At 39.1% G+C, this 27,493-nt stretch overlaps 2 protein-coding genes across 2 annotated transcripts in view; both read left to right on the forward strand.

Moving 5' to 3' along the window:
• Positions 1–5: 5 nt before the first annotated feature.
• Positions 6–10,989, forward strand: il1rl2 (interleukin 1 receptor-like 2; the record flags this gene model as incomplete). The annotated part of the gene is made up of 16 exons (XM_083902857.1): positions 6–401; positions 548–727; positions 1,447–1,475; positions 2,615–2,737; positions 2,836–2,894; positions 4,309–4,516; positions 5,137–5,305; positions 6,535–6,697; positions 6,961–7,023; positions 7,638–7,764; positions 7,847–7,983; positions 8,460–8,600; positions 9,247–9,309; positions 9,428–9,592; positions 9,686–9,886; positions 10,802–10,989. The coding sequence occupies 16 exons, from the start codon at positions 6–8 to the stop codon at positions 10,987–10,989; spliced, it is 2,412 nt and encodes an 803-aa protein (XP_083758983.1).
• A 1,374-nt stretch (positions 10,990–12,363) lies between these two features.
• The window catches only part of il1rl1 (interleukin 1 receptor-like 1), a gene marked incomplete at both ends in the record, with an annotated part of 55,171 nt that continues 40,041 nt past the window's right edge, over positions 12,364–27,493 (forward strand). The window contains 15 exons of the mRNA XM_083902858.1: positions 12,364–12,381; positions 12,927–12,977; positions 13,793–13,809; positions 14,546–14,549; positions 14,631–14,694; positions 14,790–15,018; positions 15,207–15,396; positions 16,267–16,417; positions 16,590–16,658; positions 16,923–17,058; positions 18,302–18,450; positions 18,608–18,736; positions 19,190–19,354; positions 19,539–19,669; positions 19,869–20,166. Of these exons, the coding sequence (XP_083758984.1) occupies positions 12,364–12,381; positions 12,927–12,977; positions 13,793–13,809; positions 14,546–14,549; positions 14,631–14,694; positions 14,790–15,018; positions 15,207–15,396; positions 16,267–16,417; positions 16,590–16,658; positions 16,923–17,058; positions 18,302–18,450; positions 18,608–18,736; positions 19,190–19,354; positions 19,539–19,669; positions 19,869–20,166 (1,801 nt within the window). The remainder of the gene's footprint in view (positions 12,382–12,926; positions 12,978–13,792; positions 13,810–14,545; positions 14,550–14,630; positions 14,695–14,789; positions 15,019–15,206; positions 15,397–16,266; positions 16,418–16,589; positions 16,659–16,922; positions 17,059–18,301; positions 18,451–18,607; positions 18,737–19,189; positions 19,355–19,538; positions 19,670–19,868; positions 20,167–27,493) is intronic.

Below are 27,493 nucleotides of genomic sequence, written 5' to 3' on the forward strand. Positions count from 1 at the left end.
GTCTGATGTCTGGCAAGGAATCCTCGTATATCCACATACAGACGATTCAGGAACACTGTGAGACAGCGCGGTCTACAGCGAGGTCTACGGTCTACGGCGAGGTCTACGTTCTACAGCGAGGTCTGCGGTCTACGGCGAGGTCTACGTTCTACATCGAGGTATACGGTCTACAGCGTGGTTTTCAGTCTACAGCGAGGTCTACGTTTACAGCGAGGTCTACGTTCTATATTGAGGTCTTCGGTCTACAGCGAGGTCTACGTTCTACAGCGAGGTCTACGTTCTATATTGAGGTCTTCGGTCTACAGCGAGGTCTACGTTCTACAGCGAGGTCTACGGTTTACAGCGAGGTCTACGTTTACAGCGAGTCTTCGGTCTACAGCGAGGTCTACGTTTACAGCGAGGTCTACGTTCTATATTGAGGTCTTCGGTCTACAGCGAGGTCTACGTTCTACAGCGAGGTCTTCGGTCTACAGCGAGGTCTACGTTTACAGCGAGGTCTACGTTCTATATTGAGGTCTTCGGTCTACAGTGAGGTCTACGTTTACAGCGAGGTCTTCGGTCTACAGCGAGGTATACGTTCTACAGCGAGGTCTACGGCGAGGTCTACGTTCTACAGCGAGGTCTTCGGTCTACAGCGAGGTCTACGTTCTACGGCGAGGTCTACGGTCTACAGCGAGTGCCACGCCGCATTCCATTTGTAGTCGGAACTCGGGATTTCCGACGTCATGTGAACACTGGATTTCCCACTTGGAAACTTGGAGCAACCTCAGGATTCCAAGACGACTGCCTTCATACTTTTTCATGTCCGATACCGCGATTTTCTGCCGATATCAGTCTGACATTATCATTTCAAACTAACTGTGTCAAACAAATGTCCGTCACACAATAAATAAACAGCGCACAACATGACTCAGCTAAAAATGCTGTTGCTGATGTTTGTGTTGTGTTGTATTTTGTATGTTTGATCTTGAGGGTGCTTTTTTTTTGAGGGTTTGGTTTTAGGGTTATAGTTAAGTGGGGTAAGGGACTAGGGAATGCAATAGCGCCACCTTGTGTGTGTATGCATGCGGCACATTTTATGTCCTTGTGAGGACACTTTGTCTGGTCCTCAACTTTACAGGGCTTTTTTTGTGGATTAAGACTTGGTTTTAGGCTTAGGGTTAGGGTTAAGTTCAGATTTAGGGGAATGCATTATGACGTGTCCTCACTAGGAAAGTGTGGGTGTAGGTTTTGGGGATATTTTGTCCTCACAAGGACATTTTGTGTGGTCCTCACAACTTTAAAGGGCTTTTTGAGAGTCACGAGTTGGTTTTAGGGTTAGGGTTGGGATTAAATTTGGGTTAGGGGCCGGGATTAGGCAGTTTAGGGGACTGCGTTATGTCTATGCTGTGTCCTCACGACGCTATAAAGACATGTTTGCGTGTGTGTGTGTTTGTTAATATCCAGCTGTCACTGTCATTTGTGAAGCGCTTGAGGTTTCGTGGCCTATTTATTTAAAACCTTTGACTGAATATCGGTGCTGCACCTAAACTGCACGGTGATTGGTGGATGAAACCACCAAAAGCTCAGTGGAAACGGCATGAAATGATGCAAGTGAATGGAAAACGACAGCATCTCTTCAGAACAAGCAGCCGGTAAGTGCTTTCATCTCACTTAGGACAAATGTAACGATAACGCGTTAAATTTGTGATCGGAAAATGTGTCATTTATTTCTATTCGTTCCGTTCATCATCAGTGAAAGTTAGCACTTGTTTTTTATCCTGACTCATAATTTTATACGGATTATTGTGCAACTCTGTCTTCTTACCATTTATTTATAGAACGTTATCCGTTATTCTTATTGTCACCTGATGTTATTTTGTACAGAAGAGTCACATATGAAATTTGTTCTCCCCTCCCAAAAAAAAGTCTGAAATCTGGGTTTAATCTCCGAATTTGAGAATAAAAAAAACTTTAATCTCACAATTCTGATTTTAAAAATGTGAATTCTGGGTTTAATCTCAGAAGTCAGGCTGTTTACAAAATGTTTTTATTTAATAATTTTTTTTTACATTTGACCATAATCTAATCCTCTTCCATCATTTTGAAAAGTTAATAATCCGGGTATATGTATATATATATATATACGTATATGTGTTTATATACATATATATATATGTATACGTATATATGTATATGTATATATATATGTGTGTATATACATATATATATATACATATAGGCGTGTATATACATATATATATGTATACGTATATATGTATATGTATATATATATGTGTGTATATACATATATATATATACATATAGGCGTGTATATACATATATATATATATGTATACGTATATATATATATATATATATGTGTGTGTATATATTTATTTTAAACGTGCTTTATTTTTCACGCTTTAAACCGCTCACTCTCCCACACCAAACCCCATAGAGAAAACCAGTGTTTTTAGCTCATGTGGACACAGGCGCTGCCGGTCTACTGCTGCCCCGTGTGGTCACTTTGTGTCACTGAAGTGAATCTAAAAATAGGTTTCAAAACACCAAAGTCACAAAATAAAGACATGTATTTGACCTCTGACCTTTAACCTGTGCCGTGTCACTAAAGGCAGAAATGTCTGCTGGAACTTCCTGGGAGTGGACTGGGAGTGTTTCTCTGTTTCCTCGTGAAGGAGTTAGTATTCCCCACTTCTCTTTCTTCTTTTTACGGGAACCTGTTTGAGTCAGCGACGTCAGCGCAGATGACTTACAGCAGAGCGTCTTTCTCTTTCTCTCTGTGAGAACGCGAAGAGTTCACTGAAGTGTAAAACCTGTTCACGTCCACTTCAGGAGAACCATGTCGTGGTCGTCTGTGCTGACGGCTCTGCTGTGCCTGACCGTGGCTCACGGTGAGTATCCACATCCTCTAAATCCAGCTCCGGATTTTGTATTGTTCCACTTAATAATCTCCCACTTGTCATTTACCCATTGAAATGAACTCATTTTTAACATTTAAAGCTGCTTTCAAGGATGTTTTTGTGAGACAGCGGTGAATTAACACCGTCGTGTTTGTTCAATAATGAAGTGAAACTGAAGACATGTGACGTTTCCTTTTTTTTGTAAACCAGAAGTTTTTTAAAACACTTATTTTTTTTACACCTCCAGAGAAAGTTTTGTGTATGACATGTATATCGTTAAAGGCGCCATATGTAAGAATGTGGCCAAAAACGGTTACTACATTCAAATTCAAAACACCGAGGTCTTTTAGGTTTGGTTTTTCTGACGTAACTGGCAACCCGTGGTTGCTCGGCAGCTGAGACTCTACCGACTGCAATGATTGGTAGACGGCGGTAGGTGGCGCCACATGACGGCAGAACATCAATAATGTTATTTAAAAACGTATAAACTTACATCTGGGGACCCTAAAACAATCACCTGTGACCCATCTGTGGGCCTCGACCCAGGCTTTGGGAACCACTGGTATAAACACTATATGGACAAAAGAATTTTCAATAAAAAAAACAATGCATAAACATAATAACATATTAAACATAATATATGAAACAAGGTATAAAAGGTATAGTAAAAGTATGTAATTCGTAATAATTAACCGATACATAACGGTAACTATCGATTAATATAAAGTACTAAAAGACAACGCAAACATTTTTTATCGGAACATTTAATCGCTAAAGTTACCATAAAATGTCCAAGTTTCCCCTTAGCTCAATAAATGATGCTTTTATTGCTGCGGTGCACGTCTGAGTCAACTTCCTGTGGTGAAAGTGGGTCAAACGTTGACTTTAAGGCTTCTGTGGTCGTTTGAGGCTCCAGGAAGTTTCTCACCTGGGTTTGACTTCGTGTTCAGAGGAAAAGACTGAGGTTTGATTTGCGAGAGGACGACGTTAAAGACGCTGAGGTTTGTTCTTCTGCAGAAACAGAAGAGCGTCGCAATCAAGCGTCACCGTGATGTTGAAATAATGAACTTTACTGTGAAAGAACCCCAAAAAACAGTCAAAATATGCCATTGACAATCGTTTTTTTTAGTGTTCCATTGTTATTTTATTATGATTAAACCTTTTATTTAGGGGCCAGATATAGATATAATAACAGACACCTCTGAGTCTAAATTGTGATTTAAAAAAATGGACATAAACATAGACCTTTGAAGGATAAGCTGAGGATTTTGAGATGAATAAAAGATGTATTTTGGGGGGAAGTGGCCCTTTAAAGACTCATTGGTATTAGAATGTAAATAAATGAAAATATAAAGTGACAGTTTGATGGTCTGCTCTGGTCTCACCTGTGCACTTTCCCGTCCAGGCCACAGTGGGGAGACAGAGTTCTACCACGCGAGCGTCGGCCACCTCTTCCTGCTGAGGTGTCCCGCCTCAAACGTGACGTGGAGCAGAGCGGGGAGGCCGCGCGGCAGTCTGCCCGCTGGAGTGGAGGTCAGGGAAGGGTCACTGTGGTTTCTGCCTGTACGGGCGTCCCACGACGGGGCGTACGCCTGCGAGGGAAGGTCCAGAAGGTACAGAAGCACCTGGAGAACCCTACTGAGGGACAGAATCCACCCTTTAGATCAGGGCTCTCAAACTCAAATGACCTGGGGGCCAATGCGCATCTATTGTGGTCAAGAGGGGGCCGGCCTGGGAAAATAAACAACATAAATAATATGTGTGGACAAATGTAATTAAAATCAGGAGCCCTTTCGGCCACTGCCATTTGTGGCTCTGGTCCTTTTATATATGTAATTGAATGTTGTATATGATACATTTAATAATGGGATAATTATGCCCCTAATGTCTTATTATTACTCTTATAATAAACATTGCTAGCAAACATATATTATTTTCCATCACCTCGCTGGCAGCTGTGCCTCAGGTCGTGGGCCATGTTTTCATTATAACATGATATTAAGTGGGGGGCCGCATGTGGCCCCTGGGCCGCCAGTTTGACACCCCTGCTTTAGATGAATACAACGACAATGATATTGCCTTACCGGTCCATGCACAGTGCGGTGGACGACACCAACCAAAATTAGTAGAAATGAGTAAACTACTCGCTTGATTATTACTCGATCCTGGATTTAGTCGCCAAATCGGTCAACAGTAGTAGTAGCCGTGCCGTTTTTTGTCTCCCGCTCTACAGGGGCGAGGCTGGATTGTTGACGATAAAGTTCAGGGTGTCGGTGTCCACTAGAGGGTGTCCTCATCCAGTGGAGAACAGGACCGCCCCTCAGGGAGTCAAGGGAGAACTTCCCTGCAAACAAAGAGAGATCTTCAGACTGAATAACACAACAAACATGCGATGGATGAAGGTATTTATTTATTTATTTATTTATTTATTTATTTATTTATTTATTTATTTATTTATTTATTTATTTATTTATGTCTGTCTGTCTGTCTTATTTATGTTATATAATACATATATATATTTGTTCCGGAAACCCGACTTAAACTCGACAGGCGTAAAAGTGTGGCTACTTCCGGTTGTGGCTAGTGTTTTGCTAACATTTAAGACGTAAGATAACATAGAAAACGTGCATTTTATTTCACGAGAATAACTTTTTTAAGTGATACGATGAAACGGTGTGTTTTGTTTTACAAGTGTTACCACTGTAAGCTACTTAAATGTTTTTTTTTTTTTTAGTTTTATGACAAAAGGTTTGTACAGGAAGTAGTACGTAAGGCGACACGGGATATGACGTCATTTTGTCGCGTGCCCGGCACACTACGGCGACCATAAACCTAGCTTAATTTGTGATTTACGTTACAAAGTATAGGTTAAGCAACTAAAACGAGACTGAGACAAAAGTGTGTATTATTTTCTCAAAAAGGAGTAGCCCTGGCCTTCTTATTTTGAAGGCCAGGGTAAGAGGAAGTAGTGACGGAAAAAGGAAGTGGTGAGCCCCCCTCGTCGCTTTTGATTTTTACCTGCGTAGTGTATGTTTACACATAACCGCTGGATTACACGACTAAAACGAAAGATAACATGAAAATGCATATTTGTATTGTCTAAGAATAACTACTTATTGAACAATTGGGCATTAATTTACTTAAAAACCACGTAACTACCGTAAATCATTTTGACAGGAAGTTACCGCACTTTGAGTTTCCGGGTCCAGATCGGTAAGTTTATTACACTTTTTAAGCTAGGTTTATAGATTTGAGTTTTGTAAACTCTACATAACATACTGTCTAAAAGGCTTCAAGTCAACATTAAAGACAACAACAACAACAAAAACTAAGATTTAAAGTGATTACAATGTTACAGGAGTGTCACATTTAAGGGAAATTTAGTGCCTATAGTGCTCAGATTGGGTCGAATGTAGAAACATTCAAATTTAAGTAAATCAGCAAATGTTCACTGGGAGTTTCAAATTCCCACAGTGAAGCGAAACCAAGCAGCAACACTGCCCCCTAGTGTTGTAATCAGAAACATGTGACTCTGCTGCTGGTGTTTGAAGCAAATACCCTCTTTATTTTGTTGTTGTTAGTTTAATCAAAAATTAATACATTAATCCACTTCTCGTGTGTCTGTGTGAAGGACTGTCGCCCCGTGGAGGTCATCTCTACGGATGAGAACGGCAACTCGTGGCTTCCCGCGCTCGCCGAAAAGGATTCTGGGACATACACCTGCCTCGTGGATGTCAGCGTGGACGGCAGGACGTACACTGCTGCGCGTAGCATTCAGCTAACTGTCAACAATGGTACGTGTCAACACTTTAGCGCTGAAGTCATTTCCAGTTGCCAGTTGGTGTCAATATTTACACTTGGATTGCTTTTAGGATTTTTATTTAGTTTGAGGCAGATCGAATTTGAGTTTGCAACATTGCTAATTTGCCGCATTGACCTCCCAGAGTTTGTGCTAGTTTAGCTTTTCCTCTAAACACAGTGTCGGGAGGTTACAGTCATCTCTGATATTGCTTTATCTCACTGACTTATGTTATATTTACTCTGATTACGTCTTTAGATACAATTCGTTCAGAGCCGGAGCTCTGGTTCCCTCTTCAGGAGGTGGTCGTGGTCAAAGTGGGTGAGTAACATGGATGCACACAAATTGTGCGTCTCTGTGTTTACGTTTAAGAACAGGCTGTTCAATTTGACTCTCAAGTGATATCAAACCAAGGAGTAGTTACAGGAACAAATTCACTGCGCACTAATTTCACTTAAAACGTGTCATGTAGAGCGTTATCGGATATCTCATCTAAACAAATAGCGATAGCAGTTAGCTAACCACTTACGAAAGGAACACCGGGATATTAGCATCGGCTACGACTAGTTAGTAATTCAAAACAAACTTGACTAGTGATTCGAAAAACTGTTGACAATCGAGGAAGACCGCAATAGTATCATTAGACATTACTGTCGTAATTGAAATGCTGTAAATACATTTGGGCGAGTCCTTGGCTTGAGCCATCGCTTCCACAAAGATTTACCGGCCGGCTCTCAAACTTCGCTGGCAGGTGACGCAGGGGATGCTTGCAAATTCCTCAAAAGACTCCTTTTCAAGTGCGGTCCTTTGGAAGCTTCATTTTAAATGAGGAAAACCCAAAATGAGAAACAAGACAGCCCTACCCCTCATTTGAGGGGGAAGGGGTGGAATTGGGGTTCAGCTTAAAGCTGCTTTGTGTCTTGTTTTCACTTCAGGTAAGAGCGTCAATCTAACGTGTTTAGCCTTCATTGGCTTCAGTGAGAACCAGGAAACTGTCATGTACTGGACTGTGGAGGAGAACGACGTCGTGGACTACGAGGAACTCGAGGAGTCCTGGAGTTTGTGAGTTTGTGTTTCTCCGTCGCCATAAATCCACGATCGACACGTTCCTCACCTTGCCGATTTGTCCCGTCTCTTTCAGTAGGCACAGTAGTGGCGGGGTGTTCGGCGTGTCCACGCTGTCCATCTCCAAAGTCCTCCGCTTGTTCCTGAACGTCCCCATTCGCTGCTACATATCGAGTTCAACTGGCAAGAAAGCTGGCTTTGTGCTGCTCCAAGAAGGTCAATAGTCCGCATCTCATGATCTTTTCCCGAGTAAAAAGGGCAAAATGTGTTGCAAAGAAATAGAAAAAAGAGGCCAAAATCCAAACTGATTTCATAAACAGTTATAACAGCAAACACCTCCATTTAAATATTTACAGTTCGACATTGTGAGTACGGACTCATGAATCAGCTTTATAAATACGTGGCTTTATGGAGAAACGAGTTTGGCAAGAGTTTTCCTTTTCTGAATTTACTGGGAATCAAAAATGTTTGGTGCAGCTGGGAACAAGCGGTTTACAGAGTAACACAGACTTCCAATGTCTGGTCGGGGGAAAGGCTGCGTGACGAAATGTATTCTTAAGAAATCACAGGCTTGAGCAGGCATCGATTTTACTAGGTGATCGTTTTGTAAAGAGCCTTTAATGTCTTGGTGTTTGCAATTCAATCGCCCGTAACGATTGGCTATGAAGGAAAGTGTTTCCTCTCTTCTGCAGATGACCACACTGTCTTCTCCACCAGTGTTGCTCTCTGCCTCACTTCTTCCCTGGCCTTCCTGACCCTCGCTGCGCTCAGTCTCTTCAAAGTCGATGTGGTGTTGGCTTGCAGGAAGCTGCGTGGACGTTTCTCCGAACCGGGTCGGTGTTTATCTTTGAGTGAAAAAATGTCCATCTGCTCTTTGTTTCCCCTTTGCTTATTTTAACAGTACAAAACACATTCTCTTTGTCTTTTAATCAATGTGCAGAAACGGGCCAAAAACAACACAGCTTTCAGTAATTTTCCCGATACCACAAACCGTTATAATTATTGTAATTCACCCGGTTAAGGGTGAACCGCCCCTCGTCATATATTCACAACCTCCTCACTCTGACGTCTGGATGCGCTGCTCTGCATCCAGGGTGTCCACGGGGTCTAACTATTTGAATTTAAGGCCTTAAAATGTCTTAAATTCTCCTAAAATCTCATAAAAGGTAGAATTTTGAAAGGTCTTGTTTCTGTTTTTGAGGATGAGGACATTACTACAACACGAGAATTTATCGAGCACCACTAGCTTGTGTGCTGTGCGCCGCGGTGTGTTACAGCTTAGCATAGCAGCGGAGAATACTTAATGAAAACCCACAGCTAAGCCGAATTGCAAGTTCAACGATTTGTGGCTCCAATTTTCCTTCATGTCTTTTGTACTTTTTTTTGCCAGTATGGATTTGAAATGGGTCTTAAATTGTATTCATTGTGGTCTTAAAAATGTCTTTAAAAGTCTTAAATTTGATTCGTTGAAACCTGCAGAGACCCTGTGCATCTTTTGCTTTACAACCAGACTCAATGGTGTGCCAGAATCTGCCTGGACAGGTTGGGGTGAAAGGACAAATGCTTGATTGTTAATTGGACGTTCTAAATTACAAGAGACCCATATATTTGGTTTGATTCACAGAGCCTCACAGTGAAAACTTGCTCTCCCTCTCTACAGCTCCAGATGGGAAGCTCTACGACGGCTACGTTAGCTTCCTTCATCCCGACACCCCGGGTTCTGCTGAGGCGGCAAACTTTGCTCTGCAGATCTTACCCGACGAGCTGGAGGCCAAACACGGCTACTCCCTGTACATCAGAGGACGGGACGACCGGCCCGGTGAAGGTGAGCAACAGACGCTCGCATGGTTTTTCAGTAAAGTCGTAGCTCTCTTGACGCTGCTGGAAACTCAGTTTCTTCTTTCTGAACGCTCTACAGCCTTTCACGACGCCGCTGCTGCTACAATACGCCAGTGTCGCACGCTGATAATCGTGCTGTCACAATCCTGCACTGATGCCAACACGGCAGCCGAGACAACGCCCCTACCCGACCACCGACACCGGCTGAGCTACGAACAGAAAATCGGCGTTCACGACGCTCTCATGCAGAACGAGCCCCGAGTGATCCTGGTGGAAGTTGGTGAGTCACTGGTCTTTGAGTCACGACATGGTTTTCACTGATTTTCACTCGAGCAGATCTAATAATTTGGTTTTTAATCTGACCTGTCACAGACGGATAGATCTCTGGATGGAATTTAGACTGATAGTAGAGTGTCTGATCCGCCATCAATGGGCAGATTCTTACCAAAATACAATGGGAACATACTCGGGTGACCACAAAAAAAAAAAAAACCTGTCACAAAAGATTCAGATTGATCAAAAACGGTGGACAGGAGACGCTAACTGATGAAAACCAAAAGGATTGCGATGCTGCATGAATTCGGTCGTGCCGTTCCAGATTACGGACGTCTGGGACGTTGCTCAACACCCTGACGAAAAGTCCTGCGTAGTCTGACGTCTCCTTACGACGTCTGAGCGCGAGACCACTTTGGTAGCAATGGTTGACAACTCCTTGACCTTTGAGCGTCCAGAAGTGTTGTGAACGATGAAGAAAAAGACCGAAAAAAGACCCGGCAAGAATAAGTGTCACTGTGATCGATAATCTTGACATGGCGACCATCAGTGCTGTCGCTAAGTACACCACTGTTGGATATTTACATTTTAGACATTTCCTTTGCTAAGATAAGAGACTACCACATGTTTTCAGGGATTTTTAAAGGCGTTTTTTAACTGATCTACAGTTGGACATCGTTGGCTTCTGATTCTCCTATCGGACGTCACGATCTTTACTCTTCCATTGACGTCACTCTCTGACAAATCGGTGGCCGGCAGTCTGTTGGCAAACACATTTTAGTAATGACTTAGCTTACTTGGAACCTCGCTTTGTCTTCTACTACAATGAGAACTCTGTTTATGTTTATTGTTTCATAACTCGTTGACCTCTTATATCACCGATCTCTTGACTTCCCTTCAAACCTCTTTATAATTGCACCAGATGGCGCGGTGGATTACAGTCGCCTGCCAGAGTCACTTCACTACATCAAGAGGAAACAAGGAGCGCTGAAGTGGACCAAAGACTTCCTTGGCACCAGCAAACTCACCAAATTGCACTCCAGCAGAAGGTTCTGGAACAATCTCAGGTACCAGATGCCCTCGGTGCCCGCAAGAAACCACCCGCTATGAAGCTCTAAGCTAACAGGAAGCTATGATGTAGCTTCTGTTCTGACAGTCGGCAATTGTTTGCAATCGAGACACTGGATTCCCACCTGTGTGCAATTAGGTGAGAAAGACGTGTGCTGGATTCTTGATTTACCGAGCAGGAAAACTCGACAAAAACAATACAGACTTTCATATTAGGTCACTAATAAAGGGCTTTGAGGGGGCAACTGTGTGGCAGAGCAAAATGAAATGCAGATGTCCACAGACAAAATGATGTTGTTGTGCGCTACAACATGTTATTTAGCCTCGGACCACAGTTCTGTGGAACCTTTTTATTTGTTGTTCTCTGTTGGTTATTTCCACATCATCACGTTATCAAAGGTATCGGAGAAAACACGACGCAAAAAAGGGAAATTTTAACTGTCTCTTTGTGTTCATACGTAACAATCTGCGATCAAAGATGGTGCGAATGTTTGCTGAAAACAACATTTCCTGTTGGATCTTATCTTACCATATTTTTCCTCCTGTACCTTGGTGACCATGAGTGTTCTACTGTGCAACTGCACTGCAAAAAAATTGACCTTTAAATGAGCCTCGTTTTCTCTCGTACATGTTCATGGCCGAGTGACGGAGTTGACTCTTACTGTGTTGTAAGAGCTTTCCACGGAGGAAACTCCAAAAAAAAGTCAAACATTAACAAATTGAATTAACGTGGAGTCCAAAACCTCGGTCAGAGCTTCAATCTTCCAACGAACAAAGGATGAAAGAAGAAAGTTGATACTTTCGTATAATTGTGTTATAAAAATAGATGTTTTTTAAAACTTTTAGACTTTTTTTTATTAAACTGTATACACTGTGTATATATATATATATATATATATATTAAAATATGCATAAATATTTGTAACATGTAAATTATCCCGTCCTCATCATTCACCTGTCCTCATCATTCATTCACCTGTCTTCGTCATTCACCTGTCCTCATCATTTATTCACCTGTCCTCATCCTTCACCTGTCCTCTTCTTTCACCGGTCTTCATCGCTCACCTTTCCTCATCCTTCACCTGTCCTCTTCTTTCACCTGTCCTCATCGTTCACCTGTCCTCTTCTTTCACCTGTCCTCATCATTCCTCAATTCATGACTTTCCACCTCTGGTTAAAGGAAAACAAGTTGCTTCCTTTAGTTTGAAGGAAACTTAACCCATTCACGTGAAACCAGCTGACGTCATTTTGATGTTTTAATGTTTTCAACCTTTTCATTTTTATTTTCTCACGGAGAGTTTTCTCCGGCTCCGGTTTTATGCACAAACACTTAGTGACGACCAGTCCACTTTAGACGAGAGTGGGCAGATTTCCACAGCTTTGGAATGAATGAATGAATAAATGTGTTTGTGCATAATGGCCCGGCGGTCGATGGTTTCTCCAGAATTATTTTTAAGCCATTATCTTGGATCGTTATCGGGAATCCAATTCTCTATTCACACACACACACACACACCCACACACACCCTGTGGAAAGTATAAATGGATCAGGATCAGTGGTAGAACTGGAGACCAGACCAGACCAGACGAGGACTCTGCTGTTGACTGTGAGTAAAATACAAAACTTCTTCTACTACTACTACTACTACTACTACTACTAATAATAATAATGATACAATTGGGCTGATGCATTTATATATTCATTTGAATAGTCACATTTTTTTATAACAACAATTGCAATAATGATAATAAACTTTTAAATAAAGGATTGCAACTCAGTGTTTCACAATAAAAGGAAAATAAAATGTAAAAATCAGTTACACGTTGTAATGACATGTTAAACTTCAGTTTTTATAATTTCACAATGTTTCATTTCATTTTAATGTCGCGTGTCGTGACAGACACGGCCACATGAGGTGAAAAAGGAAGGGGGGGGGGGAACTGTGTGACAAGTAAAACTGTCTTTGTGTCTCTTTCAGTCGCTCAGTCTCATAGAAGAAGAAGAAGGACAACACTCTCGCTCTTCTAAGGTAAACATCTGCAAGTTTATTTCAAACTATTTTCATATTCTACTGCGCTCTGCGTTTACATTCAGTGTGTGGTAAAGTGGCTAAATATGTAAATAAGTTCCAGAAGATGTTAGTGTTTTATCTACTTTTATGTAAATATTTAGTCCATATTAACAACCAAAAACTGGACTTGTGTTGCATATTAAGCCAACTTATACAGTATATTAAAAATTATCCTGAACATAGAAATCCCAACAATGATTTAAACATCAAGCTCACAGTATATAATGGTTATATAATGATGACTTGGACACATGACCAGCAGTTTTGTCACAATTCTAAAACATTTAAATGACTCTTCAAAGGTTGATGCTGTGGTTGATTTTGCAGAAATGCACATTACAGTCATATCACGCCAGGCTTTATATGTGAGATAATATCATTGCCCTCTGTAACTGCACGCTTGTGCAAACGCCGCTGCACATTTTGTCACTGATCACCGACTGATATGTCTCTTCCACAAAATAAATCATCCCCGGTGATAACTTGATGAGCTATTTCCACTGACCTTCTGACATTCGTGTCAACCAGATCATTCAGATATAAATAATCTGTCGGTCACATCGTGAACATGTCCCTAATGCACGCTTTGAAATCAAGGTTATTGCCGTTATTGTTAGCCTGTTTTGTAGCTATTGTAACACAAAAAAATTACTCGTTTGCAGTGTTTTGTTGGCACCATAAACGCAAGGTTTATTACCGTGTTCCGTAGAGAGCCACGTGGCACATGCTTCCATTGAATCCCATGTCACTCCTTCCTTGCCCCTATCGTGCAGCTTTACCTGAAGCTAAGGTTGGTTAGCAATGCTGTGTAGCTATGCTAACCACAGACAACTTGTTTGCGATCTCTAGATTGTACCTAAGGACATACTTGACGGGTGCCTCTTTCCCCTGTATGTGCACTTGCCTTTGGTTCCATTTAATTACATATCTCCAGTCACTTAGCTCTACCTGATGCTGATATTGGTTAGCATGTTTTGTAGCTATCATAACCACAACAAAACGTGTTTGCAGTCTCTTGAATGTACCATAATTACTGGGTCATTCTTAAGGTTTCATGCGGGTGCATACCCTTGGTTCCATTCAATCCCATGTCATCCCTTCCCCCTATCACATAGCTTTACCTAAAGCTAACATTGTTAGCAGCTAGCATGTTGTGTAACTATTGTAACACAATGCAACTTGTTTGCAATCTCTTGTACGTACCATCAGGGCATTAGATCTTAACGCATTCTGCAGAAAGCTATGTCGCATTTTCGCATGAGCATCCCCCGTGGTTCCATTCAATCCCCTCCCCCCCCTTGCCTTTAGGACTAAGCTTTTATTGAAGCTAATGTTGGTTAGCATGCTTGTAGCTAAGCTTTTGTTTTGCAGTTTTTTTGTACTTAGTATAATGGCTGTACATTTCCACATGAACATACTTGTACTTGCAGTTCCATTTACACTAAAACATGGGTCCGCGAGTCTGACAGCTAGCTAGCATCCCACATATGATCTATATCACATTCCATTTCCTTGTTTTCTTTGAGTCAGGTAAAATTTTCTTCAGAAGTTTCTTTGTATGCTATGTTATGTCACATCTGCACACAATAATAATTCTCTGTTTCTCTCTAGATGATGGATAATTTACGTATTCTCCTCTTCATCCTTGGGGTGATGCCTGTATACGAATTCGCAGGTAATTTAAACGGTAAATAACTAACGCGACTTTACAGTACTGAAGTTATCATTATCATCGTCCCTCATAAGTATTATCTTCTTGTTCATTTTCAGACACGGCAGAGCCCCAGTGTAGGAACACAGATTACGAGCTTTTACTTCTTGAAGGCGAATCGTTTGTGTCTCTTGCTCTGCTTAACAAATCCCTCGAAAACAAAGGGCTCACATGGTACAATAATAACGTCACGATCCAGTCCAACGAGACGGAGAGGATATATTACAATGGCACACTGTTCTTTTTCCTAAACGCTACCACCAAGGACTCTGGCTTATACACTGCCCGGTAAGAGAAAGAGATCAAGTAATAGTCAAAGTTGAGATGGTTTAGCCTCCTGTAGAGGAGGTATGGTGAATCACGTGGACAAAGCGTTCACATGAAAGTCCGACACGAGACACTTGAAGTCTTAAATGTGAACTGTGAGGCTGGAACTGTTGATTTAACCTCACTGTGTGGGACTGTTTCTCCTCCAGGCGTGTTCGCCCCTCAGGAAACTGCCACAACTATAATGTGAACCTTACAGTCCTCAAAGCGAGCCAGAGAGCAGACCCCGATATTCTTTACATGGAACTGGACGAGCCCGGGTTGAACAAAGAGGTCATTTGTCCATCTCCTGTCATGACGACGTGTAAAAGGCTCGGAGGAAACCTCACCTGGTACAAGGTATGACCTGTTGTGATTATGGTGATGCCATTGGATTATGGTACTAACCGGTTACAGGTGACTCCTGATTGAGCACTTGAGTTTCCACAGTTTTCAAGCGGACCTAGACCGGAAGTTCCAATTAACGCTGTTTTTTTAGTGTGTATCTGCGTCATTACCTCGTTTAAGAAGCCCTGAAGGTTCAAAACAAACATTTCAGCCACTGCTGAGAACGCTGTGTTTTATTGTAATCTCGGGCTCAGCGAGATCTCTGAAAAAAACCCTCGGTCCGGTTACGTAAGCAGCGGTTCTCCTGAACAGCAGATCCTCCTGCTCCGGGCACTAGTCCGGGCACTAGTCCGGGCACATCCGGTTGCGTACATTGAACCGCAGAAGAAGAATAACGTCCGTTGTGGAGGTGTTTCACGAGCGACAGTGTCTTCTGACTCTGGGTCCGACTCCGGGTGCATCCACCGTGCATCCACCGTTCCAGAGGGTGGCGCTGCGCTTCTAAGAGCGGGATGGCTAAATATGTCACTTCCGGGTACTGGCCAATCACAAGACAGTTGGGAAGCCTCTAACGCTGGCTGGCCAATCACAACACACTCTGTCTTCTGGGGGTGAGATTTATGTCTGAAATATCGCGGCTCAGCACAGCGTCAGAAAAGACAGATTTCTATCGGCTCGTTTACAGCAACTAGGAGGTTTTTGAGCATAAAAACAAGTTAATGTATGTAAGTAGACCTCCATAACTCACATATATGTGCAACAGGACCACTCTATGTGAGCTTTAACCTGTATCCTGTTCAGTGCTAATACATTCAGACGCATGACTCAGTGACTGTCTGTGGTGTCTGAAGTCCTTTTCCCTCTTGCACCCTCTTGCTGCAGGACTTCAATCTATGTCAAGGTGACCACGAAGATCCCCTGTGGGTCATGAACGCCACCAAAGATGATGAGGGCATCTACACCTGCGTCTGCACCTGGACACACAATCACAAGGTGTACAACTCGTCGGCCTCCAGGATGCTCACCGTTGGTGGTGAGAGAGCTTTTCCCTGGTTTTCTGTACAGCTATTTCAGAAAGTGCATCCAGTGCGTTGGGAAAATCTTGACCTTGCACAAGTGTTTCGAGTGAATCTAAGTGTTGTGGTTCTGGCGAGGGACAAGACAAGAGAGAACTCATCGTTCTCATGATTTATTGTCGTTTACAGAAACGGAGCATTACTACGATGTAGTGGAAATCGTCTGGCCGATAAACGAGGAGCAGTTTGCGGTTGAAGGTAAGAACCATCAGACTACGTTTCATCCAGATCGGACCCAGATTATGTGTATATATCAGCAACATCTTAACAGATTAGGATGACTTTTTTTCATGCTTTTATGTAAGATGCAAACTTCTATACAGATCCAGAAAGTTCTTCTGCCTTGGTGGAGGTCTGTTCTCTCATGCGCTGAGCTCGTTTTTCTGTTCTTTGTCTTTCAAAGCTTCGGGGACTGTGATTGATTCTGACCTGAATTATCTTTTATTCCCCCCCCCCCCCCCCCCCCACCAGGTTCTGAGATCCAGTTGAACTGCACCGTTTTGTGTGGGGTTAATATGAAACAGGACTGTTCCGCTCAATGGACGATTAATGGCAACACGGCGGATACGATCGATGGATACAATCAAACTGAAACCCTGTAAGACGCTAACATGTAGCCTTTAAATCATCATTGGATATACAATTCATGTCATATCATATCATATCATGACATCACACAGTAAACATGATATCTTTATCGTATTTTGTTCCAATTCTTCAGGTCCATATGACATTTCATTTAGTTTGTAAAAAATAAATTAGATTCTTGTTTCACTCCATTAATTAAACCAAAATATTCCATATTTAAAGGTCCAATGTGAACGTATTTGTGACATCTAATGGTGAAAAAGCAGACTCCTTCATTTAACCCATCCTTTCCCAAGCACATCAGGGAGCTACAGTGACCTTCACAACCCAGAAAAGATGCTAATGCTGCTGTATGGGCAGCACAACATGGTCTAATTCAGAATGACTGGTGCTAATAATGCTAACATTTCACAACAGAAATGCTAGCATAGTTAATTTCTCACAAGTTGCTAACATTACGTGTATAATTTTAAGCTTAGCATTTGCAGAGAAAGACAAATGTAAGCTAATGCTACTATTTTGGTCGTGGGATGTTAACATTAAGTGAACTAAACACAGACATCAGAGGTTGTGCTCATTTCAGTTCATGCTAACCTACCATGTCTGAGATAGGCTAATAGGCTAACTCATGAGTAAAAATTTCCCTTAAGCATTTTTTTTTTAGCAAAATGTTAAGATTGAAATAAGTGTGTGATGTTAGGGCGGCTAACAAGCAATTTTGCTAACATTAGCAACTTCAAGGGACCTTCTTCTTACCCAAAGTTGCCAACATCAGTAAAATTGCTGAATCATTTTAGAAATGAGTTGTTAATCAAGCTAGGCAAGCTAATGCTACTATTTTGATCTTGGCATGTTAAGTAAACACAATTTCGTATCTCTGTGTTGTTGTTGTTTCTTTAGTAAATGTTAAAAATGATACCTGTGATGTTAGCAACTTTGTGTAAGAAGAACATACATCTTGTTTCACATACCAAACAATGTAAAGTTAGATTCTTTGAAGAGTTTAGAGTAAAAGCTGTTGCTTTAAAGACAGTTTACATGAGCTGTAGAATTTGACAACAATGAATTCCAAATGTATCTTGTTTTTAGCACAATATAAAGAGTATCAACTGAGAGTAAAATAAAGAAGTATCCGAGTCTGTCCAAAGGATAATGCTGAAATGTCGCCATCTACACAACTGTTGCTTTACATATGTGCATTCATTTGCTCTCTGATCAACATTAATCGACCAAACTCTTGTGTTTTTGGTCAGAAACATCGCGGAATCTACAAAGATCACCACCACCACCGCGGTCCTGACCATCAAGCAAGTGTCTGCGAGGGATTTTCAGGCTAAATTCAAATGCACTGGTCGTGGCGTTTACACGACCAAAACGTTCATTTTGCAACTCAAGCGTAGAGGTCAGTGACGGGAGGAGTTTCGAGATGTAGCCACTGAAACTATACTTACTCGGCTGTAAGAAATTAATAAAGCTTGTCAACAATATGAAACATGCTGAATAAACATATATATATATATATATACCCACGCACAGCCTTGTTTGTGTTTGTTTTCCAGGGTCGATAATTCGCCTGGTCATCACAGCAGTGATTATCTCTGTGCTCGCTGCGTGCCTGGTTAAGTGCATTATTATCGACATTGCACTCTTGTTCAGACCCTGCGTCCGTCTGTTCAATTGCAAAAAAGGTAAGGAAGAGACTTTTTTTTTTTACTGGTGGTGTCTGGTGACCGAGCAAAAATGCCAACAAAATGAGTGGTACACAAGCTTCCTCTGGACCATCCATGTGTTGCTATTACTAAATCATCAAACACTAAATTACAATAAAGGCAGTAAAAAAAATAAGACCTCTTGTTGACCACCAAGTTTTGCAGAAGAAAAACGTAAACCAAACCAACGTTATCAAACTGTGGTACCAGTGGGCTACGTGAGCTACCTCGTACCACCAGAGGTAGCTTGCGTACCACAGTCTGATGCTAAATAAAGGCTACAAAGAGTCTCCGTTTTTGAAAATATACATTTCGGGAATGGTTTTCCCCACCTCTAAATGTGTTTCGCTCGTCCACCAAGTGGAAACGGTCAACGCCAAATCCTTAATGTGCGACGTCGACGGCTTCTCGTCTCCTCCTTCTGTTTCGCAGATGTGAAGTTTTACGACGCCTACGTGGTCTACCAGACGGAGGGCATGGACAAGGAAGCGGAGGACACGCTCGGCCGATTCGTCACGCAGATTTTACCGTCTGTCCTCGAGGACAAGTGCGGATATCGACTCTTCATCCAAGGGAGGGACGACATACCTGGACAAGGTCCGAGTTTCATTGTTGTTTTATTTCCTTCCCACGTGTTCGTTTGTGCTTGGAGTTGATGGAGACGCTGACGTGAACAGACTTGGATAGCAAAGATCTGAACTCGTCACGTGGTTTAAACTCTTGGTGTTGCAAGAAAAATTTTAACCACTCATCAACCATCCTTTTCTGCCTGAGCCCACAGACCGCGTGGGGCTGGTTGCCGACAGCATGGAGCAGAGCAGAAGACTGATCCTCCTCATCTCCCCGGATTCAGGATCGGGCTCTGAGACCACAGACCATCACTCAGCAGCAGCAGAAGGCTTTGACTGGCAGGTAAGAATCACAGAAATATAGAAATAAGCCATGTTTTATTCTTCTCTGCGGAAGGGAATTGGGCTTGCAACTGGAGGTTTTCCACTTAACCATCACGCCAAAGGGCAATGCCCATTGATCATTGTTAATTGGACAATATGAGGTCTGTAAAGTGACTGGAGCTGAAAATACGTGAACAAAAATGTTGTTGGTTTTCCAGATGGGTCTCTATCACGTACTGGTCCAGAGAGACATGAGTGTGATCCTGATCCAGTTGGGCGACACCGGGACCCAAGGATACAACCACCTTCCCATCACCCTGCAGCATTTGATCAACGAGAGCGCCCCTCTGAGGTGGCCAGAGGGTTCGCGGGATGCCGCGTCGCGGAACTCGCGCTTCTGGAAGAGAGTGCGATATCTGATGCCCACCGTCCCGTCCAAGATTATATCCGAAGGCTGCGTACGTCTGAAACACGGGACACGGAGCGATCCGGAGAGTGTTTGTGAAATGCAGCACTGTAAGTCCACTGTGTCCTAATGTCGTCCTTTTGGACTTTTTTTTTGTCAGCTTACGAAACTAAAAGTTTTTTGTTTCATTAAGTTATAAAATGTTGTTTTATTTAAAATACCAAACATTTAACGCACACGTTTTTGTGCTATTGAACGATTTATTTTGTGAATTGGGTCACGTTGGTTTGCCATCTTTAAAAAGTAGGCCCCCATGTGAAAAGTTTGGGGGAACACTGATTGTAAAAAATGGTGCATGTTTGCAGGTGGAGGTCTTAGTTACGCTCCACCCCCGCTCTCACAAATATGGTTACTTCCTGTTTCAGACAACTAATTTTAAATCTTCACAACTACAGTTAACGTAATAGTGGCTGAACAGTCGCTCATAATTCTGTCTTAATCTCTGAGCCGCTGGATTAAGACTGCACTGGTTTAAGATGATGTCTGAATGTGAGATAAATGTATTTGCCATGTTGTTGTTTATTTCAGATGTACTATGTTTGAGCTGCACATTAACATTTATATCTCGTCTCATTGAGCTAAGCGCTTAAAGGCTAAGTCCAAAACAATCTGTAAAAATTATAAATATACTGTAAGTCTGTGTGAATTAATAAATTTCACGAAAATAAAGTGTTTCTTATGTTTTACTTTCTCCCAAAAAAATACAAAACAATGACCTTTTGGTACAATTGTAGACAACATAGTATAGTATGTCGTTTTTGTCAAATTTTGGACCAATTTTTTTAGTCCAAAAAATGGTCACATTATGGACGGCATAGTATAGTATGACGTTTTTGTCAAGCTTTGGATCAAAAAAACTTGTCAGATTTTGGACGACATAGTATAGTATGACGTTTTTGTCAAGCTTTGGACCAAAAAAACGTTTTTCAAAAAACTTGTCAGATTTTGGACGACATAGTATAGTATGTCGTTTTTGTCAAATTTTGGACCAATTTTTTTTTCCAAAAAATGGTCACATTATGGACGACAAAGTATAGTGGGACGTACTACATAGTATAGTAGGACGTTTTTGTCAAGTTTTGGACCAAAAAACGTTTTTCAAAAAACTTGTCAGATTTTGGACGACATAGTATAGTATGTCGTTTTTGTCAAATTTTGGACCTTTTTTTTTTTCTTCAAAAAATGGTCACATTATGGACGGCATAGTATAGTAGGACGTACTACATAGTATAGTATGACGTTTTTGTCAAATTTTGGACCAAAAAAAGTTTTTCAAAAAAATGGTCAGATTTTGTACAACATAGTATATAGTATGTCATTTTTGTCAAATTTTCGACCAATTTTTTTTTCAAAAAATGGTCACATTATGGACGACATAGTATAGTAGGACGTACTACATAGTATAGTATGTCGTTTTTGTCCAATTTTGGACCAAATTTTTTTTCTCCAAAAATGGTCACATTTTGGAGACATAGTTTAGTATGACGTACTACATAGTATAGTGTGACGTTTTTGTCAAGTTTTGGACCAAAAAAACGTTTTTCAAAAAAAGTGTCAGATTTTGGACGACATAGTATAGTATGTCGTTTTTGTCCAATTTTGGACCAAATTTTTTTTCTCCAAAAAAGGTCACATTTTGGAGATATAGTATAGTATAACATACTACATAGTATAGTGTGACGTTTTTGTCAAGTTTTGGCCCAAAAAAACGTTTTTTTTTAAAATTGTCAGAATCAAAAACGACATAGTATAGTATGTCGTTTTTGTCCAATTTTGGACCAAATTTTTTTTCTCCAAAAATGGTCACATTTTGGAGATATAGTATCGTATAACGTACTACATAGTATAGTGTGACGTTTTTGTCAAGTTTTGGACCAAAAAATATTTTTCAAAAAAATTGTCAGAATCAAAAACGACATAGTATAGTATGGCGTTTTTGTCCAATTTTGGACCAAATTTTTTTTCTCCAAAAATTGTCACATTTTGGAGATATAGCATAGTATGACGTACTACATAGAAAAGTATGACGTTTTTGTCAAGTTTTGGACCAAAAAAACTTTTTCAAAAAAATTGTCAGAATCAAAAACGACATAGTATAGTATGGCGTTTTTGTCCAATTTTGGACCAAATTTTTTTTCTCCAAAAAAGGTCACATTTTGGAGATATAGTATAGTATAACGTACTACATAGTATAGTGTGACGTTTTTGTCAAGTTTTGGACCAAAAAACTTTTTCAAAAAAATTGTCAGAATCAAAAACGACATAGTATAGTATGGCGTTTTTGTCCAATTTTGGACCAAACTTTTTTTTCTCCAAAAAAGGTCACATTTTGGAGATATGGTATAGTATGACGTACTGCATAGTATAGTATGACGTTTTTGTCAAGTTTTGGACCAAAAAAACGTTTTTCAAAAAAAGTGTCAGATTTTGGACGACATAGTATAGTATGGCGTTTTTGTCCAATTTTGGACCAAATTTTTTTTCTCCAAAAAAGGTCACATTTTGGAGATATAGTATAGTATAACATACTACATAGTATAGTGTGACGTTTTTGTCAAGTTTTGGACCATAAAAAACTTTTTAAAAAAAATTGTCAGAATCAAAAACGACATAGTATAGTATGGCGTTTTTGTCAAATTTTGGACCAAATCTTTTTTTCTCCAAAAAAGGTCACATTTTGGAGATATAGTATAGTATAACATACTACATAGTATAGTGTGACGTTTTTGTCAAGTTTTGGACCATAAAAAACTTTTTTAAAAAAATTGTCAGAATCAAAAACGACATAGTATAGTATGGCGTTTTTGTCCAATTTTGGACCAAATTTTTTTTCTCCAAAAAAGGTCACATTTTGGAGATATAGTATAGTATAACGTACTACATAGTATAGTGTGACGTTTTTGTCAAGTTTTGGACCCAAAAAACGTTTTTCAAAAAAAGTGTCAGATTTTGGACGACATAGTATAGTATGTCGTTTTTGTCCAATTTTGGACCAAATTTTTTTTCTCCAAAAAAGGTCACATCTTGGAGATATAGTATAGTATAACATACTACATAGTATAGTGTGACGTTTTTGTCAAGTTTTGGACCAAAAAAACGTTTTTCAAAAAAAGTGTCAGATTTTGGACGACATAGTATAGTATGTCGTTTTTGTCCAATTTTGGACCAAATTTTTTTTCTCCAAAAAAGGTCACATTTTGGAGATATAGTATAGTATAACGTACTACATAGTATAGTGTGACGTTTTTGTCAAGTTTTGGACCATAAAAAACTTTTTCATAAAAATTGTCAGAATCAAAAACGACATAGTATAGTATGTCGTTTTTGTCCAATTTTGGACCAAATTTTTTTTCTCCAAAAAAGGTCACATTTTGGAGATATAGGATAGTATAACGTACTACATAGTATAGTGTGACGTTTTTGTCAAGTTTTGGACCAAAAAAACGTTTTTCAAAAAAAGTGTCAGATTTTGGACGACATAGTATAGTATGGCGTTTTTGTCCAATTTTGGACCAAATTTTTTTTCTCCAAAAAAGGTCACATTTTGGAGATATAGTATAGTATAACGTACTACATAGTATAGTGTGACGTTTTTGTCAAGTTTTGGACCAAAAAAACGTTTTTCAAAAAAAGTGTCAGATTTTGGACGACATAGTATAGTATGTCGTTTTTGTCCAATTTTGGACCAAATTTTTTTTCTCCAAAAAAGGTCACATTTTGGAGATATAGTATAGTATAACATACTACATAGTATAGTGTGACGTTTTTGTCAAGTTTTGGACCATAAAAAACTTTTTAAAAAAAATTGTCAGAATCAAAAACGACATAGTTTAGTATGGCGTTTTTGTCCAATTTTGGACAAAAAATTTTTTCTCCAAAAAAGGTCACATTTTGGAGATATAGTATAGTATAACGTACTACATAGTATAGTGTAACGTTTTTGTCAAGTTTTGGACCAAAAAAACGTTTTTCAAAAAAAGTGTCAGATTTTGGACGACATAGTATAGTATGTCGTTTTTGTCCAATTTTGGACCAAATTTTTTTTCTCCAAAAAAGGTCACATTTTTGAGATATAGTATAGTATAACGTACTACATAGTATAGTGTGACGTTTTTGTCAAGTTTTGGACCATAAAAAACTTTTTCAAAAAAATTGTCAGAATCAAAAACGACATAGTATAGTATGGCGTTTTTGTCCAATTTTGGACCAAATTTTTTTTCTCCAAAAAAGGTCACATTTTGGAGATATAGTATAGTATAACGTACTACATAGTGTAGTGTGACGTTTTTGTCAAGTTTTGGACCATAAAAAACTTTTTAAAAAAAATTGTCAGAATCAAAAACGACATAGTATAGTATGGCGTTTTTGTCCAATTTTGGACCAAATTTTTTTTCTCCAAAAAAGGTCACATTTTGGAGATATAGTATAGTATAACGTACTACATAGTATAGTGTGACGTTTTTGTCAAGTTTTGGACCAAAAAAACGTTTTTCAAAAAAAGTGTCAGATTTTGGACGACATAGTATAGTATGTCGTTTTTGTCCAATTTTGGACCAAATTTTTTTTCTCCAAAAAAGGTCACATTTTGGAGATATAGTATAGTATAACGTACTACATAGTATAGTGTGACGTTTTTGTCAAGTTTTGGACCATAAAAAACTTTTTCAAAAAAATTGTCAGAATCAAAAACGACATAGTATAGTATGGCGTTTTTGTCCAATTTTGGACCAAATTTTTTTTCTCCAAAAAAGGTCACATTTTGGAGATATAGTATAGTATAACGTACTACATAGTATAGTGTGACGTTTTTGTCAAGTTTTGGACCAAAAAAACGTTTTTCAAAAAAAGTGTCAGATTTTGGACGACATAGTATAGTATGTCGTTTTTGTCCAATTTTGGACCAAATTTTTTTTCTCCAAAAAAGGTCACATTTTGGAGATATAGTATAGTATAACATACTACATAGTATAGTGTGACGTTTTTGTCAAGTTTTGGACCATAAAAAACTTTTTAAAAAAAATTGTCAGAATCAAAAACGACATAGTATAGTATGGCGTTTTTGTCCAATTTTGGACCAAATTTTTTTTCTCCAAAAAAGGTCACATTTTGGAGATATAGTATAGTATAACGTACTACATAGTATAGTGTGACGTTTTTGTCAAGTTTTGGACCAAAAAAACGTTTTTCAAAAAAAGTGTCAGATTTTGGACGACATAGTATAGTATGTCGTTTTTGTCCAATTTTGGACCAAATTTTTTTTCTCCAAAAAAGGTCACATTTTGGAGATATAGTATAGTATAACGTACTACATAGTATAGTGTGACGTTTTTGTCAAGTTTTGGACCATAAAAAACTTTTTCAAAAAAATTGTTAGAATCAAAAACGACATAGTATAGTATGTCGTTATTGTCCAATTTTGGACCAAATTTTTTTTCTCCAAAAAAGGTCACATTTTGGAGATATAGTATAGTATAACGTATACTACATAGTATAGTGTGACGTTTTTGTCAAGTTTTGGACCAAAAAAACGTTTTTCAAAAAAAGTGTCAGATTTTGGACGACATAGTATAGTATGTTGTTTTTGTCCAATTTTGGACCAAATTTTTTTTCTCCAAAAAAGGTCACATTTTGGAGATATAGTATAGTATAACGTACTACATAGTATAGTGTGACGTTTTTGTCAAGTTTTGGACCATAAAAAACTTTTTCATAAAAATTGTCAGAATCAAAAACGACATAGTATAGTATGTCGTTTTTGTCCAATTTTGGACCAAATTTTTTTTCTCCAAAAAAGGTCACATTTTGGAGATATAGGATAGTATAACGTACTACATAGTATAGTGTGACGTTTTTGTCAAGTTTTGGACCAAAAAAACGTTTTTCAAAAAAAGTGTCAGATTTTGGACGACATAGTATAGTATGGCGTTTTTGTCCAATTTTGGACCAAATTTTTTTTCTCCAAAAAAGGTCACATTTTGGAGATATAGTATAGTATAACGTACTACATAGTATAGTGTGACGTTTTTGTCAAGTTTTGGACCAAAAAAACGTTTTTCAAAAAAAGTGTCAGATTTTGGACGACATAGTATAGTATGTCGTTTTTGTCCAATTTTGGACCAAATTTTTTTTCTCCAAAAAAGGTCACATTTTGGAGATATAGTATAGTATAACGTACTACATAGTATAGTGTGACGTTTTTGTCAAGTTTTGGACCATAAAAAACTTTTTCAAAAAATTGTCAGAATCAAAAACGACATAGTATAGTATGGCGTTTTTGTCCAATTTTGGACCAAATTTTTTTTCTCCAAAAAAGGTCACATTTTGGAGATATAGTATAGTATAACGTACTACATAGTATAGTGTGACGTTTTTGTCAAGTTTTGGACCAAAAAAACGTTTTTCAAAAAAGTGTCAGATTTTGGACGACATAGTATAGTATGTCGTTTTTGTCCAATTTTGGACCAAATTTTTTTTCTCCAAAAAAGGTCACATTTTGGAGATATAGTATAGTATAACATACTACATAGTATAGTGTGACGTTTTTGTCAAGTTTTGGACCATAAAAAACTTTTTAAAAAAAATTGTCAGAATCAAAAACGACATAGTATAGTATGGCGTTTTTGTCCAATTTTGGACCAAATTTTTTTTCTCCAAAAAAGGTCACATTTTGGAGATATAGTATAGTATAACGTACTACATAGTATAGTGTGACGTTTTTGTCAAGTTTTGGACCAAAAAAACGTTTTTCAAAAAAAGTGTCAGATTTTGGACGACATAGTATAGTATGTCGTTTTTGTCCAATTTTGGACCAAATTTTTTTTCTCCAAAAAAGGTCACATTTTGGAGATATAGTATAGTATAACGTACTACATAGTATAGTGTGACGTTTTTGTCAAGTTTTGGACCATAAAAAACTTTTTCAAAAAAATTGTTAGAATCAAAAACGACATAGTATAGTATGTCGTTATTGTCCAATTTTGGACCAAATTTTTTTTCTCCAAAAAAGGTCACATTTTGGAGATATAGTATAGTATAACGTACTACATAGTATAGTGTGACGTTTTTGTCAAGTTTTGGACCAAAAAAACGTTTTTCAAAAAAAGTGTCAGATTTTGGACGACATAGTATAGTATGTTGTTTTTGTCCAATTTTGGACCAAATTTTTTTTCTCCAAAAAAGGTCACATTTTGGAGATATAGTATAGTATAACGTACTACATAGTATAGTGTGACGTTTTTGTCAAGTTTTGGACCATAAAAAACTTTTTCATAAAAATTGTCAGAATCAAAAACGACATAGTATAGTATGTCGTTTTTGTCCAATTTTGGACCAAATTTTTTTTCTCCAAAAAAGGTCACATTTTGGAGATATAGGATA

This window comes from Microchirus variegatus (genome assembly GCF_963457635.1).
Source record: "Microchirus variegatus genome assembly, chromosome: 16".
In the NCBI taxonomy this organism is placed as follows: Eukaryota; Metazoa; Chordata; class Actinopteri; order Pleuronectiformes; family Soleidae; genus Microchirus; species Microchirus variegatus.